General features: G+C 38.4%; 1 protein-coding gene across 4 annotated transcripts in view; it reads right to left on the bottom strand.

Moving 5' to 3' along the window:
- The window catches only part of LOC149254284 (protein EMSY-LIKE 3-like), a 96,659-nt gene extending 82,990 nt beyond the window's left edge, over positions 1–13,669 (bottom strand). For 3 of the 4 annotated variants that reach the window (XM_089460123.1, XM_089460120.1, XM_089460122.1), the window contains exon 1: positions 13,513–13,668. In XM_089460123.1, the coding sequence (XP_089316249.1) occupies positions 13,513–13,540 (28 nt within the window). In that variant the 5' untranslated portion in view covers positions 13,541–13,668. Of the gene's footprint in view, positions 1–13,512 lie in introns of all 4 variants that reach the window. The other variant, XM_089460121.1, reaches the window with a different exon arrangement.
- Positions 13,670–15,521: the final 1,852 nt, after the last annotated feature.

Here is a 15,521-nt window from a genome sequence, read left to right as displayed (position 1 = left end):
AAAGCTTTGGAAATCAAAGTGCCCTCCAAAGGCAAAATTATTCATGTCACTCCTTAGTAATAAGGCCCCGACATGGGACAACTTGCAAAAGCATTCCTTGCATAGCCCTAACAAATGTGTCATATGCTCTCAACCATCTAAATCAATGGAACAACTTTTCATCAAATGTCCCTTTATGCAAATAGTATGGTAGTATATCCACAATCTAGAGGCAACTCTTATGTTTGGGAGGGCCTTTGTTAGCTTTTGTAGCATCGAAGGTGTTCTAGTCTCGAAACTTTGTGGAGAGGCTAAAACACAGGAGTTCTCCATATCCTGGAAATCATTCATGGAAATTCCACCTAGAAGTGTCTCAATTAGATTATTAGCCTATTTTTAAATATTTCCTCAGTCTAAAGTTTAAACTTAGCAAAAAGGGTTAATTAATCAAAATCAATTGAGATAGGTGTGAATCATCTAGAAACTCACATGGATCGACTCCGATATGATCTTGACCTAAGTCACATGACACGAGACACGAAGGACACGTAAATATGAGTATTCAACACAAGACACAACAACCCCGAAAACAGAACACGAGGGACACATTTTATATATATATATATATATATATAATACTGAAATATAGTTCCTAGCCCATATTAAGTTACTGATCAGGGTGCAAACCGCCTCAAGCCCATCCTCTCACAACACATATCATCTGAACAGTTTGCTTTCTTGCATCACAGACAGATCCATGAAGCCATAGCCACAGCACAGGAACTCATGCATACTCTCCAGATCAAGAAGCAGAAAGGTATGATACTCAAAGTGGACCTCTCTAAGGCATTTGACAGAACAAACTGGTTGTACCTTAGGTTGCTGCTTACTCATCTAGGTTTCCCATATGATTTTATCAAATGGATGATGAGCTGCATCACTGATGTATCATACAGTGTCCTACTCAATGGAGAAGCTACTACCTTTTTCACTGCTGAGAGAGGGCTCAGGCAGGGATGCCCACTCTCTTCGCTGCTCTTTCTCCTTATTATGGAAGGACTGAGTAGGATAATCTTATCCACCAGAGATCGACAACAAATTACTGGCATCAAAATAGTGGATAACTTCTTCCTTACTCACCTTTTATTCGTTGATGATATTCTCATCTTCCTGAACGGCAGTATCGGTGACTCCTCCTCATTACATAACTCCTTCCTTCTTTTCCAGCAGGCCACGGGGATGCAGATCAACAATAATAAATCCACTATTACATCAGTTGGCTGCTCGGTGCATGAAATCACCTATGCCACACAGCGCTTCCCTTTTGTCACCTTGGAATTAACTGATGGAATAAAGTATCTTGGTTTTCGATTGAAACCATCTGGCTACAAAATTGCAGACTGGTTATGGCTTATCTCCAAAGTAGAGAAGAGACTACAAGTCTGGTACCACAAACACCTCTCGCGAGCGGGCAGACTAGTACTCATCAAAGCGGTCATAGAAGCCACACCTGTATACTGGATGGCCCTTGCTTGGATTCCAAGGGGCATCCTAAACAGGCTGCAGAGCATATGCTGCAGATTCCTTTGGAAAGGACACCAGCCGGGGCGCTTATTTGCATGGGTAAAATGGGAGACCATAACTAAGCCTAAGAGTTGGGGAGGATGGGGCATAAAGAGGCTGGCCATTTTCTCTAAAGCACTGGCGGCCAAACTTGGATGGAGTTTACTCACAGCAGACAGTCTCTGGACCCGGGTGGCTTATTCCAAATACATCAAGCCTCTATCCATATTAGATTGGATTTGTACTAGACATGGACACAATAATCATTTCTCCAACATATGGAAAGCTGTCATTGACTCAATTCCCCTGCTTAGAGATGGCATCACTTGGAGGATAAAAGAAGGGAATGCAGTACGTATTGGAGTGGACCCTTGGGTTGGATGCGGGAATACACACAGACTGCCAGCTGATCTCATCCAACATCTCCATGACAGAGGCATCACGCACATCAAACACATTGGTGACCAAGCTAACTCCTCCTTCCTCCAGCAGGCTTGGTTATCCGCCAGAGCTCTAGACCTGCCTAACCAATGGACAGATGATTGGAAGGATTATACTTCTGCTCTCACACAGGCACAGATCAGACTTACGGAGGGACCAGATGAGATTATCTGGGCACATGCAAAACATGGAGTATACTCACCTAAGCTGGGATATCTCAGACTTATGGAGCCACATAAACCACCTGACATTCATCCCACCTGGAAGTCGATTTGGAAATTCAAGGCCGCGCCCAGGACGAGACTTCTGATGTGGAATATTATCTTTGATAAAATACCCACAGGCTCTAATCTCATGAAGCGATCCTTCTATGGACCCTTTCGCTGTCATCTATGCCTTAATGCTGATGAAAGCACTGAGCACCTGTTCCTATCCTGCAGCTCGACCATTACCTTCTGGCAGTCAATATCATCACATATCCCGCATTTGAAGGAATGGCATGGGAACACCCTTCAGGAGGCTTGGTCTAACTGGTGCTTAGAGCATACAGGCAAGGCCAAGAACCTACCTCTGCTGATTTGTTGGGCTATATGGATCGCCCGTAACCAATCTATCTTCCAACTTAAAATGCCTCACTGGCCATCGATCATTCTTCACACAGTTGCTGATTATAATTTGTTACCTGATGAGGACCACACCATCCCACCGAGAACTCTCAGACCTATCCCCATTGATAATACAAAGCCTTGGGCTTTTTTTGATGGCTCTGCCCAAGATGATGGTTGTGGGGGGGGGCCATACTTCACATTAATGACAGACACTGCTACAAGATACAAATTAACTTAGGCAGAGGCACTAACAACTTCGCAGAACTCAGCTCAGCCAAGCACATCATTCACTTTGCTATCCTTAAACAATGCAGACATTTACAGATTTTTGGTGACTCCAAAGTTGTTTGCAATTGGCTCAATAATGCATCACATTGTCATGCTTTTGCTTTGAGACATATTCTTGACGAAGCAAAGAGATTGATCACTACCTTTGAATCTTTTGTCTGTCATCATATTTACAGGGAACAGAACACCACTGCAGACCAGCTCTCAAAAGAGGCAGCGCACAGAATAGGGGAAGAATGGTGGATCCAAGAGGAAGTCGACGGCACATTTTATCAGTATTATCATCGTCCTTTTGATGAACAACTGGAATGATGGGCTATAAGCCTATATTCACATGCAGTTTTTTGCTCATTACAGTATGTAGATACAACTACAACTTTTTGTTTTATTACAGCAGTATGTATTGCTCTCTGCGAAGAGCCAGTATAAATTTTGAACATAGTTCTGACTTATTTTTGAATGCTCCCTGCGTGGAGACTTTTTGTATATAGCAGTTATAAAATGAACTCGACAGGCTTAAGCCTGCATATGAATATGCTACGGCATCTGCAAAATGTAATTTTCTTAACCTTAATGAAAATTACGACTTTTTCCCAGGGGAAAAAAAGTTACTGATCAGGGGCATTCTACATATTGCACATATGACATCAGACACTAATATTTTCTTTCTCGACAGTTCTAGCTCTCTTGTTGACTAGTATATGAATCTGACTTACTCAAGTTGCACATCTTGGAAAATGTGGGCAATTGCGAGACAGACTCAACTAGGTAGAGCCCTATATATTTAAGTCAACTATCTGTTGCCATTGAAATTTGCAATTAAAACAATACAATGGCTATATATGCATGCATTCTTCGTTGGTCAAACTTGGAGATATGCAAGGAGTCGAAAAATGTTTTGAAGAGTGGGAATTTGATGGCCTAAGTTATGATATCAGAGTGCCCAATGTACTAATTGATGCCTATATCACAAGGAATGACTGAAAAGGCAGGCCACAGAGTCTTTCTTGAACATGTTTTAGAAAAAAAGAGGAAAACCAAATTTCAAAACATGGGAAATGTTTGTCGATGCATATTTAGAGAACAAGCAAATGAATCGAGCTATAGAGACCATGAAGAAAGCTATTTCAAAAGTTAAAAATCGTGAATGGCAGCCAACACATGAAAAGGCTCTTGAATACATTGATACAAATTATATAGGTATGGGCGTATGGAATACAAGAAAATGTTGACCCAGCCCCCACACGCTCAAAAACAAGAAATTTAAGCCCCAAATCATAAACACTATTATCCAGGACCCAGGTCGATGTGAAGTTGACATTTGGGAATCGCTAAAGGAACTTCCAACGCAACACAACAATGACTCCAACGAGCAAACAATGACCAAGTTCCAACATAGCAACGACTCCAGCGAGCTTCGACAACGAAAAATGACCGAAAAAAACCAAAAAAATGAACCATGTGCGGGCTTTATGAGTGACTTTTTGTGGGACATGTGTCCTAAGGGGCAAAAACGTTAGGGCACGTTTTTTCCACGTCAAAAACGTGTGTCACGATTGGAGGACACGATAAAAATGTTTTGGACACATTTTAGGTCATTTCATGTTCGACATGTGAAATACGGGACACGTGACCCTAAGGGACGTGTCCTGTGACTTAGATCTTGACCCTTGATTAAGTTTTAATCTTGGTCGTTGGAGGTCCAACAGAAGATTATAAGAAGTCAATGGGTAGATGGAGAACACACACAAAGAGATCAATTTCATTGAAAAGTTCGATTTTCCAGAGGCAGCAGCTAAAAGAGTTCGAGTCAGAGAAGGAAGCAGAGATAGAGAGGTGTAGGGCAGTGAAGCCGGAGGAAGTTTTCTAGATCCAGTGAAGTACATTGCAAAGAGGCAGCGATAGCCACATAGAGGTTGCGCAGAGGTAATGCAGAAGCCTCATCAGGCAATTTGATTTTGCTAGGGAGAAGCAGAGTTTCAGTTCCAGAGGCCGAAAAGACGTTCCAAAGGCCAAGAGAGACAATTTCTCAGTCAACAGATGACTAGATGGTTTGAGGAGCAACTGATTCAAGGAAAACACATAAGGGACTGCACAAGGGTGACACCTCACTTGGAGCTGCAATCAAAGCCTGGATTGCTTGTGGGATGAGGAAAATTCCTCACTAGATTTTTGCCAGTATTTTCTTTGTAGGATTGCCAGTTTTCGGCATCCAAATTGTACTTAGATAATTTCGTTGCTGCATGATAATAAAAACCCTCAATTGTTGCACTAGTTTCCCCAAGTTGGGTCTTTCCAGGGACATTTGTCCAAAAATAAGTGTGCCAATTTTTATGTGTGTGCTAGAATATTTCTCAGTTTCCAGTATTTTCTACAATTTTATTTGTGAAGGTTGCAGTGTGATTTTTCCGATATTTCTCATAGCAAATAAATCGTTAAATTAATTAACAATTAGAAGAATTAATTCCACTTGCCACAATAGAATTTCATACTTGAAATTCTCACATGGTATTAAAGCATGATTGATCAGATGAGGAAGCTCAGAAGCAGAGACAAGGAGCAACCGGGCAAGTTTATGGAGGTTGGGCAGAGCCTAAGGCAAGCAGATCGAGTTGCTTAGGGAAGTTCGATTTTTTCAGTGCAGGTTGGCAGAAAAATTCAGCTTTCCAGTTGAGTCATTCTAGAAAGCAAAAGGAGCAGTAGCTCAGGCATTTTTGTTAAGCAGATTCTTTGTTTCGGGGCAGAGGGTTTTGCAACAGTTTGCAGAAGCATAATCAACACCGAATGGAAAAGAAATAGCAGACACAGAGGGAAAATTTCTCTCAGGGGATCTCTAGTTTTAGAGATCTAATTTTTCCAGCTGTAGATTGGCAGTAACTATGAGCATATTTCCCCACTCCAGAAGGGAGTGCGTGTAGCAAATCCAGCAACAGAGTAGAGGGAAAGAGGGAGATTTTTTACCAGATTTAGAGATGACCACAATTGGGCTTAGAGATCAGGATAGGTTGGAGGGAGCCTCCAACTATGCCATCTAGAAGGCTAGGGTGTCCTTCCTTCTAGATAAATATGGCCTAAAAGCCTATGTAGAGAATGTGGTGGCAATATCCCAGGACCCTGATCAGTTAAAGGAGTACATAAAAGAGATGGCAAAGGCGAAGCAGATGATCTTGGATGGAGTCCAAGATCATCTAGTCTCACGTGCTGCAGACAAAGGTATGGCCAAGGAGATGTGGGATGCTCTCTCCGAGCTATTTCAGAGTTCTTCCAAGTCTAAATGGGACAGGATGTGGTCCAACCTACAGCAAGAGGAGTTGAGGAGGGCTCTAGTAAAGAGTACCATTAGCAGTAGCAACAGCAAGGGCATGAAGGGTGAGAAGGAAGAGGAGAATGTGGCCTTAGCATCAAAGAGTCCTAGTCAGGGACAGGGGAAAAGAAGAAGAAGAAGGACATGCCCAAGGTCAAGTGCTTCAAATGTGATGAGTTCGGCCACTACAGTGCACAGTGTCCTCTCAGGATGGACAAGTAGGAGAAGCAGGACCAGGCAGCAGCGTCTGCTAAGATCGATAAGTTTCCCTCCAGGCTGGAGGAAGATTTCGCGATGTTTACAACTATACCTCCAAGAGAGAGGTGGGGCGATCTAGAGGTATAGTCCCTCTAGGAGAGAGGTGAGGCAATCTAGAGGTATAATCCCGGAGCAGCACAGACATGGGCAAGGTCCATTGAGGTGCCATCCTCATGGATCTTTACCTTGCTACAAGGGCCCACAGTGTTCAATAGCAGGTTGGATCAGTGTCAGTGGTGCGGTCAAATTCTGGTGTGTCAATAGCAGACTAGCAACAGTCAGGTGCTAAGGATCGCAGTGCAATGTTGGCAGTAGTGCAAAGTGGCACAGTGCGGAGTCAACAACAGCACAGATTCTTCAATAGACAGTGCAAATACAGTTGATTCAATATTTCGAATGCTTCTTAGTTGCAACAGCAACAGATGAGAGGTTGTTGCAGTGCAGATGCAAAGTTGGCAACAGTATAGCAATGTCAGGAACAGCACAAATGCAACATCAAAGTTGCGGAGTGTTTGGTGAGTAGTGGCAAGCAGTGACAGTGGCCAAACATCAGCAGCGTGAGAAAGGGTGATACAGAGACAGGTTGTCGTAGCAATGGTGCAGCACTAGAACCAGTGTGGAAAAAGTTCTAAAAAGTTCACAATTTATTCCTAAAATCACGATTTTTTGGGCAAAACGATTATATCGTGCGACTTTTTGGCGATTTTTTCTTAAACTAAAAAATCGCAATATTATCGAATTAATCCCGATTTAATCGAGAGTCGATTGAAAAAATCAGCTTCCATTATGAACACGTGGATAAAATGCCGCAATCGTTCATTTCGCTTCATTTTCGCTGTGTGTTTTCACTGTTTTAGCTTATTCCGTGCTATGGAGAATCGAGGGTTTCAACTTTCGAACATTCCGTTTGAACTTTGCAAAGTTGCCATTGTGTTAAGAGGAGCCCGCAAGGTATGTTTCAGACTTCAGTCTTCAGATTTCTAATTAACCCGTTACCCGAGATACCTGTAGGTTGTTAAAAACTTAAATGTTTCTTAAATCTTTCAAGTTTCAGCAGATTGTCTCGTAATAAATTTGTAATATCATTATTCAATGTTCATATATGTAATATGCATAATATAATATATATTTAATATTATATATGGCTATGCGGGCAGCGGAAAGCCATTATCCAAAATTCCACATTCGTTATATGTATAACTTTTAACATATAATAATAAATATATATGGCTATGCGGGCAGCGGAACATAGCCATTATCCATATATGGATTCTACATATATGTGGCTGACCACTGTAATGTTCCATGCTTAAGTGTTCACTGTTCAGTGGGTCTAAAAATTACATTTGTGGCATATCAAGCCTTCCAAATCTCTTATCTGAAGAAAACCTAATAAGTTTTGCAGACCTTGTTTTGTTTTGACTCTTGGGAGTTGAGACTCAGACAGGACTCAAAATTCAAGAGTTGATTCACTATTTTGATATGTGATGTAGCAGTAGACTTCATATACATATTATATTATTAGCTTTCTTTACATGTTTATGTGGAAATGCATTTATTTGATGTTGTGGATACTCTAGCTGTTAAAAAAAATAAAAAATAAATGAATAACTTTGTGTTTTTTTTTAATTTTGCCGACTTTTTCAAAAAACTCCCGACTTTGCCAAGTTTTTCAACTTTTGGACCCTTGCCGAATTAATCCCGACTTCGACTTTTTCCACATTGACTAGAACACCTTCCTCACTAAGAGGGAGTGTTAGTTTTTGTAGCATCAGAGGTGTTCTAGTTTCAAAACTTTGTGGAGAGGCTAAAACACAGGAGTTCTCCATAACCCAGAAATCATTTCTGAAAATTCTACCTAGAAGTGTCTCAATTAGATTATTACCCTATTTTTAAATATTTTCTAAGTCTAAACATAGGAAAAAGAGTTAATTAATCAAAATTAATTGAGATACGGTGTGAATCATATAGAAACTCACACAGATCAACTCTGATATGATCATGACCCTGGATTAAGTTTTAATCTTGGTCGTTGGAGGTCCACCAAAAGATTATAAGAAGAAGTCGATGGGTAGATGGAGAACACATACACACACATAGATCGATTTCCTTGGAGATTTTGATTAAGTTTTAATCTTGGTCGTTGGAGGTCCAACAAAAGATTATAAGAAGTCGATGGGTAGATGGAAAACACACACACACACAGAGATCGATTTCCTTGGAGAGTTTGATTTTCCAGAGGCAGCGGTCGAAAGAGTTTGAACCAAAGAAGGAAGCAAAGCCAGAGAGGGGCAAGGATAGTGAAGCCAGAGGAAGTTTTCTAGATCCGGCGAAGTACATTGCATAGAGGCAGAAATAGCCACAAAGAGGCTACGTAGAGGCAACGCAAAAGCCTCATCAGGCAATTCAATTTTGATAGGAAGAAGCAAAGTTTCAATTCCAAAGGCCAGAAAGACATTCTAGAGGCCAAGAGAGACAATTTCTCAATCAAAAGCAGACTAGACGGCTTGAGGAGCAACTGATTCAGCCATAATGCAAAAGGGACTGTGCAAGCATGACATAGGCCTGCGCAGAGGCTACTTGGACGGCTCACTTGGAGCTGCAATAAAAGCCCAAATTACTTGTGGGGTGAGGAAAATTCCTCACTAGATTTTTGCTAGTATTTTCTCTGCAGGATTGTCAATTTCCAGCGTCCAGATTGTACTCAAATAATTTCGGTGCTGCATAATAATAAAAACCCTCCGTTGTTGTACCGCTTTTCCCAAGTTGGGTTTTTTCAGGTACATTTGTCCAAAAATAAGTGTCAATTTTTATGTGTATGTGCTAGAATATTTCTCAGTTTCCAGTGCTATTATTTTCCGCAATTTTATTTGTGAAGGTTGCAATGTGATTTATTCGATATTTGTTGTAGCAAATAAATTTTTTAATTAATTAATAATTAGAAGAATTAATTCCAATCACTACAATAGGATTTCAGACTTGAAATTTTCACAGCCTTTCCATTGAAGAGGCCCTCCAAAATTGGTTTTTAGGTCAACACAAGGCTCAGCATAGAGAGAAACCATGCAATCTTTAATAATGCTGGAATTTCCTCTTTGAAAGTAGCCACTCAAAGCCTGGCAATTATGAACTATTAGGTGCCTCACAAAACCTCTCTGGCTAGCTCCATCCAAAGTGACATCTCTATCAAAATTGATGACCCTTTGGGTTTTTTAGATGGGGCTGCCCAAGGTTCTCCATCTGAAGGAGGTGCTAGTGGGCCTCTTTTTCTTTCCCAGTCACACTGTGTTTCTTTTTCAGCTAGCATTGGCCCTGTTTCAAACAACTACGCAGACCTGATGGCTCTAAAACTTCTTCAGCTTGCTCAAGAACACAAGATCTCCTATCTCCATATTTAGGGGGCTCATGTTAGTCATAAATGGGTTGAAAGGAGCTTCTAGAGTTATGAGCTACCACTTGCAGCCACTTTTTCAAATTATTAAACAACACCTTTCATTCTTTTGTTACATCTCCTTTGACGATGTCTACAGGAACAAAAATCAAGAGGCAAATAGATTGTCCAAGGCTGGAAAGGAAATGGACCTAGGCACATTGAAAATCACAGCAACAAAGGAATTCCAACATACAGAACTTTTTCATGACACCTGGAACTAAATGAAAATGCTACTTTTTATATGTTTTTGTCTTTTCAGAAATGATAAGTCAACAGCATATATGTGGTTATATATGTATTTTTGATCCAAAACAAGGATAAGCTGGTGTAAATGGATGGGATAGTTGACATATTTTTAAAAGTGGCATGGGGCCTCAATATATAGCAGGAGAACTAAGCAGCTTCTTTGAGACAGTGGGTACTAGCAGATTTTGACCTACAAAAAAAAATATTTTTGATGAGAGGAAAAAAACTATAGCTCAAAAAGTTTGATCCTTTTCAAAACTTGATAGATCCAGGGTTAACTTAATCTACATTGATTTAAAAGTTTAGTAAATTGCAGTCAAGAAATTAAATCAAATCACTTTAATAAAGATTTAAATCGCTTTATCAATATGAAACCCCATAAAAATATGTTGCAGTGTTCATGTAGCAAACAAAGTCCGCTATCCCATCCAGACCAAAGTTCCAAACCCCCTAAAAACATGTTGCAGCATTCATGTGGCCAACAGAGATAGCTATCCCATCCAGACTAGGTAACAATGGTGGCAAGTCAAAGGCAAAGTTACTTCTAAACTATGTTGCACGGGTTCCTGCACCCGGGGGTGGGGTTCTCGAACCCGTCCCGGGTTTCCGCACCCAAGTACCGGATTCGGGTACGGGTTCTTCCCAGAAGAACCGGGTTCTTCCATGAAGAACCGGGTTCTTCAAAAAAAAAAAATTGGGTTCTTTTCCTTTAATGGGTTCTTGGATTCTTGGGTTCTTCGGGTTGGGTTCTTTGGGTTCTTTTAAAGGCTTGCCGGAATGAATGTCACAATTTCTTGTTGTTTCGGACTGTCTGCAACATGAGCCACAACTGTTAGTCCACTTTTATACACTCAATTTGCCTCCTACAGCTGTGGCATAGTCCCTCCTCCTTGTTGTTGTCAAACGCTGAGCTGTAGGGCTTGATTCATGCCACTATTTACACAAAACAGCTCACTGTTCACTAAGGAACAGACCTCGGCCTCCCTGTGCAGACTCCTGTACCCAACTGAAGCCCTAAACAGAGATGACAATGCCACAAACTTACCTCTACTCAGCCCAGACTTGTTAAATTTTTAATTTTTTATACTATATACTATAATATGAGAAGTATACGTTTCAGTTCTTTTAACCTGAAATAGTTGCAATTAGATTAATAAAGCGCAGAAAATATTCATCATTTTTTGCATTAATGAATGGCATTACATAAATGCATTCATACACTAAATATAACTTTGTGCTATTCTTTACAATATAAACCGTTCAGTGAGAATGTATTTCAACTCAATCATCTACACAACATTCAAGCCAATTCATTATCTACCCTCTAACAATGGTGTTGCTTGCCCTTGCAATGTAATTTCACCATGGATCAACAAAATCCAATTAAATGGTTCAGAAATTGTTCAGGAAAAAGTAAAACAGTTCATAGTATATATATTTTAATTTTTGAAAAATTGAATCATTACATTAACATATAAATTCTGTGGTTTTTTTAAGGCTTGTGGCTACATTAAAGTATAAATTATGGCTGCTGGCAGCATATATTTCACTGCTGTCCCACCAAACACACAAGGCAGCCCAATAAAATAAAGTTTAAAATGTTGAGCGTACTCCTGAGTTTGTAGGAAACTTGGATAGTGTATCTCAGTCAGCTGTGTGTGACAAAATCTGTTCCATACCATGATTCATGTTAATATGTAAACAATGAACAGTTTTTTGGTGATAAATTTTGAAATTTCAATGTCAATGTTGAATGTTCAATGATGTGCATGTTTAAATGATTATCATTAAAGTTTTCTCGTTTAAAGTTGAAAAAATATACAAATTCAAATTTCATATATATTATTAATTATAAATTTATAATTTATAATTTATAATTATTATAATTTAATATTATTATATTACCCAACGAACCCACGCACCCTGTTTCCAAAAATGCCATCCCCGTCCCCGTCCCCGTTCCCGTCCCCGAACCCACGTTTCCTGGCAACATAGCAAGTTCTAAAGTCTAACCCAACCAGCAAGGTCTTTCCCGTGTAAATAGCAGCAATTTACCACGAAAGGAAAGGTCTTAGTCTTTCAAGTCTCAGCGGATTTGATGGCCCACAGATGAAGCATATCTCAACAAATAAGACTACGTGCAAGTCCTAGGTGAAAGAAATAATAGATATCCATTGGTTATAGCACCTGAATAAAAGGTATAACCCACGTTGAAATAAGGCCATTTACCATCTCCCAGCGTGGTTAAAAAAAGGGTGCTCACTCAAAAAACATATCAAACTGCTCAATGAAAATACAGAGATGAAAATCAACCCACTGAAAAAATAAACAAAACATAGACCTGCAATTATTTTTTCAAAGCATTGCCTGCAATCCCCACCAAAAAGACAACAGCTTACACAATAAAAACACAGATAGAGATGCCCACAGGGTGCAGCTCAATTGGCAATTCCATTATATGAAGTATCATGTAAACAATGAAATTCAAGGTTCAAGCCCTCATGGGCTTAGCCAACGAAAAAAAAAAACAGATAGAGATGAAAATCAACTTTCTGAAAAAGAAAAGAAAAAAACGAAATGTAGACCTGCTATCCCCACCAAAATACATATTATAGAAAAGAACGTCGTAATATTTAAACTCTCCATTCTAGCCCCATTCAAATATCCCTAGCTGGTCTACAATAAAATCTTGTACTTGTGCCAATGGATCCTTGGTTTGCTGTCAAGTCCATAGAGTATTAAGCCACTCACAAGGTTTCCATTCTCATTGTGATCACAAGGGTTCAATTCTCATTGTGATCTGCCCCACCTGAATGCAGCATTACAGAAAGGATGAGGCCAAATACGAGTCCTAGGCAATTTGGGCAGAATAACTAAGGCCCGACATATGAACCGAAAAGACTATGTATGCTGCAGTGTAGCACTCTGGGTCCGGGGTATGTTAATGTTTCTTAGAAGCAACTTCTCACAAAAAACAAAAAAACAAAAGGAAAGAAAGAGAATGAAAGTTTTAGCAAAGTTACCAGGTGCCTATATTGCTCTAGCAAATGTACAATATTATACACGCCTACAACAGATACAAGACTCCCTGAGAATGGAACCTTGGATCTCCTCCAATAATTTATGCCCGCTTATATGACAGTCCCTTGCATTCTGATCATATTATCTAGGTTTCCTAAGAGTCCCAACACTAGTTGGTTCTCCTGTTGGTCACAAGATTGATCCCCAAAGGAGCCGAGGCACGAAAACATTATGCAGGCCTCAATGCCAACAAGGAGAAATAAACGAGCGACTGTTCATTCAATTTTCAAATGGATTCGTCTGGCCCGTTACATTTTTTCAGTTAAAAAGCCATAGAAAATACTGATGATAGAAGAGAAGTAGTAACATACCGCTGCTATCTGAGTCACCATAATCCATAGGTGCTCTGGAAATTTTGAATTCAAGGAATCGTCCGCCGAAAAATGCCCCAATGAGCGCTTCTTTGACGAACAAATGTATCTCTTACAAGTGAAACACCAATAAAAAGCTACTCACCATGGCGTATATATATGGGGGATATATACACATTATATTTAGATGGGGCGTCTTTGGCGGAAGACACGAGTCCTTACAAGGGAGAGACCAACTGGGCAGGAAAAGAGAGAATTATCGGGTAAATTGTGGTTAAAATTTATTTACGACGGTAAATATTTCTCTCTTTATTTGACGGGTCGTTTCGATTTCAAATTTCAATCTCGTGAGAAACGAGTAAGGGTTTGTTGTGTTATTAAAATAGTGGTAGTTTAACATATTTATCAAACCCTCTGTTTTGAGTTGTTTGTGGTTGTTCATACAATAAAGTATTATTTCAAAAGTTAATTTACGTTGTTTCGAAATTATACTTATTTATTTATTTTTTATTATTATTTTTTTTATATAGGTATTTCCTAATTTGTTATACAAATTCGCCAAGATTAAGAGAGGTCGAATCTATTTTAGAGTAAAAATTTGTACCTTAAAAAAATCGAAAAATGTTTGGTAAATATATAATAAGATGAATTTAGTGTGGTTTAATTATTAATTTATTTTTCTATTTTATTTTAATTAAAACTTAATTTTTATTTTATTTTATTTTTGTATATGTAATTTGAAAGAGTTAAATGTTTAACAAGACAAGACATTATAACATCTCTTTCGTACCAAAGTAGAGAACCTTTCTTTACTCAATTTTCTATTTTATTAATTTCCTTTGAGTAATATTCCATAATCGAATTAAAATTTATCTTATTTATGTTTATCAACTATGAATGCAATATTTAAGCAATTTTAATATATATATATATATATATATATATATATATATATATATATGAGTGTAATTTTTAAATAGTTTTAACATAATAATGTTACAATAATAATAAAATAAAAAGATAAATTACAATAATAATAAAATAAAAAGATAAATTGTATTAGGTTTTTGAAAAGTTTTTAATAATTTTTAATGGATATGAAAAAATATAAAATATAAAATCATTATCAAATAATCTATAAGATGATAAATTATCATTATCAAATGAGAAATTGCGAATGTAATAAATTTTTGTTTTTATAATAATAATAGAAATAATAATAATAAGAGAAAATATGTTTTCATACAGCATAATCATAGTTAAGAGAATGTGTTTCCTCATAAGAGGTTACAGGTTCAAAACCGGAGGGGTAGAGTATGTATGCCTTTATAGACTTAGCAAACAAATCGTTGCCCGAGGTGGGTCCCTTGTCCCACAAACAAGGGGGTCTCATACATCAATTTGGTGTTTGGCTTGGTTGGGACCTTGAAATTGGATAATAATAATAATAGTGATAATGGTGAAATTTATGGATATTTAGCAAAGTCTTTCGGTAGAAATCACATAACATAAATTTTTGGTCGACGCGTTTCGAACCAACAAGTGTGGTTCATCATCACGACCAGAAACGAGTTGGCCAAAAATTTCTCTTATGTGATTTCTACCGAAAGACTTTGCTTAATTCATTATGGATCACAAAGCCTGAATACAAAAATTTATGGATTGTTATTGTGTGAATTGATTGAGGATAGTGTCCCAAGTGTCAGGTGGACACTCCACCCATCCTTATGGACCAAGGAAGCTAAGTGATAATAATTATTATTGTTATTTTTTAACCCCTTTCTCCAACTCTTTCTTTTTTCCAAAAAAAATCTCACTCTTTATTTCATTAATTTAATGAATTTGATTATTGTATCTTCAATTCCTAAAAAAAAATCAAATTTCAATTTCTTTTAAATTTATTCAAAATCTTTAAAATAAAATAAAAATCTTAATGTATTGAAAAAGCAATTTGTCCCAAAGGCTATCTTTAGCCTGGTGGGCGCTAAAATAACTTTCTTTCTTTCTTT

This window comes from Pinus tabuliformis, chromosome 7 (genome assembly GCF_031772625.1).
Source record: "Pinus tabuliformis cultivar Carrire ecotype Pingquan chromosome 7, CPIR1, whole genome shotgun sequence".
In the NCBI taxonomy this organism is placed as follows: Eukaryota; Viridiplantae; Streptophyta; class Pinopsida; order Pinales; family Pinaceae; genus Pinus; species Pinus tabuliformis.
Note: the sequence above shows the minus strand (reverse complement) of the source record. Positions and strands in the feature narration are given on the sequence as shown.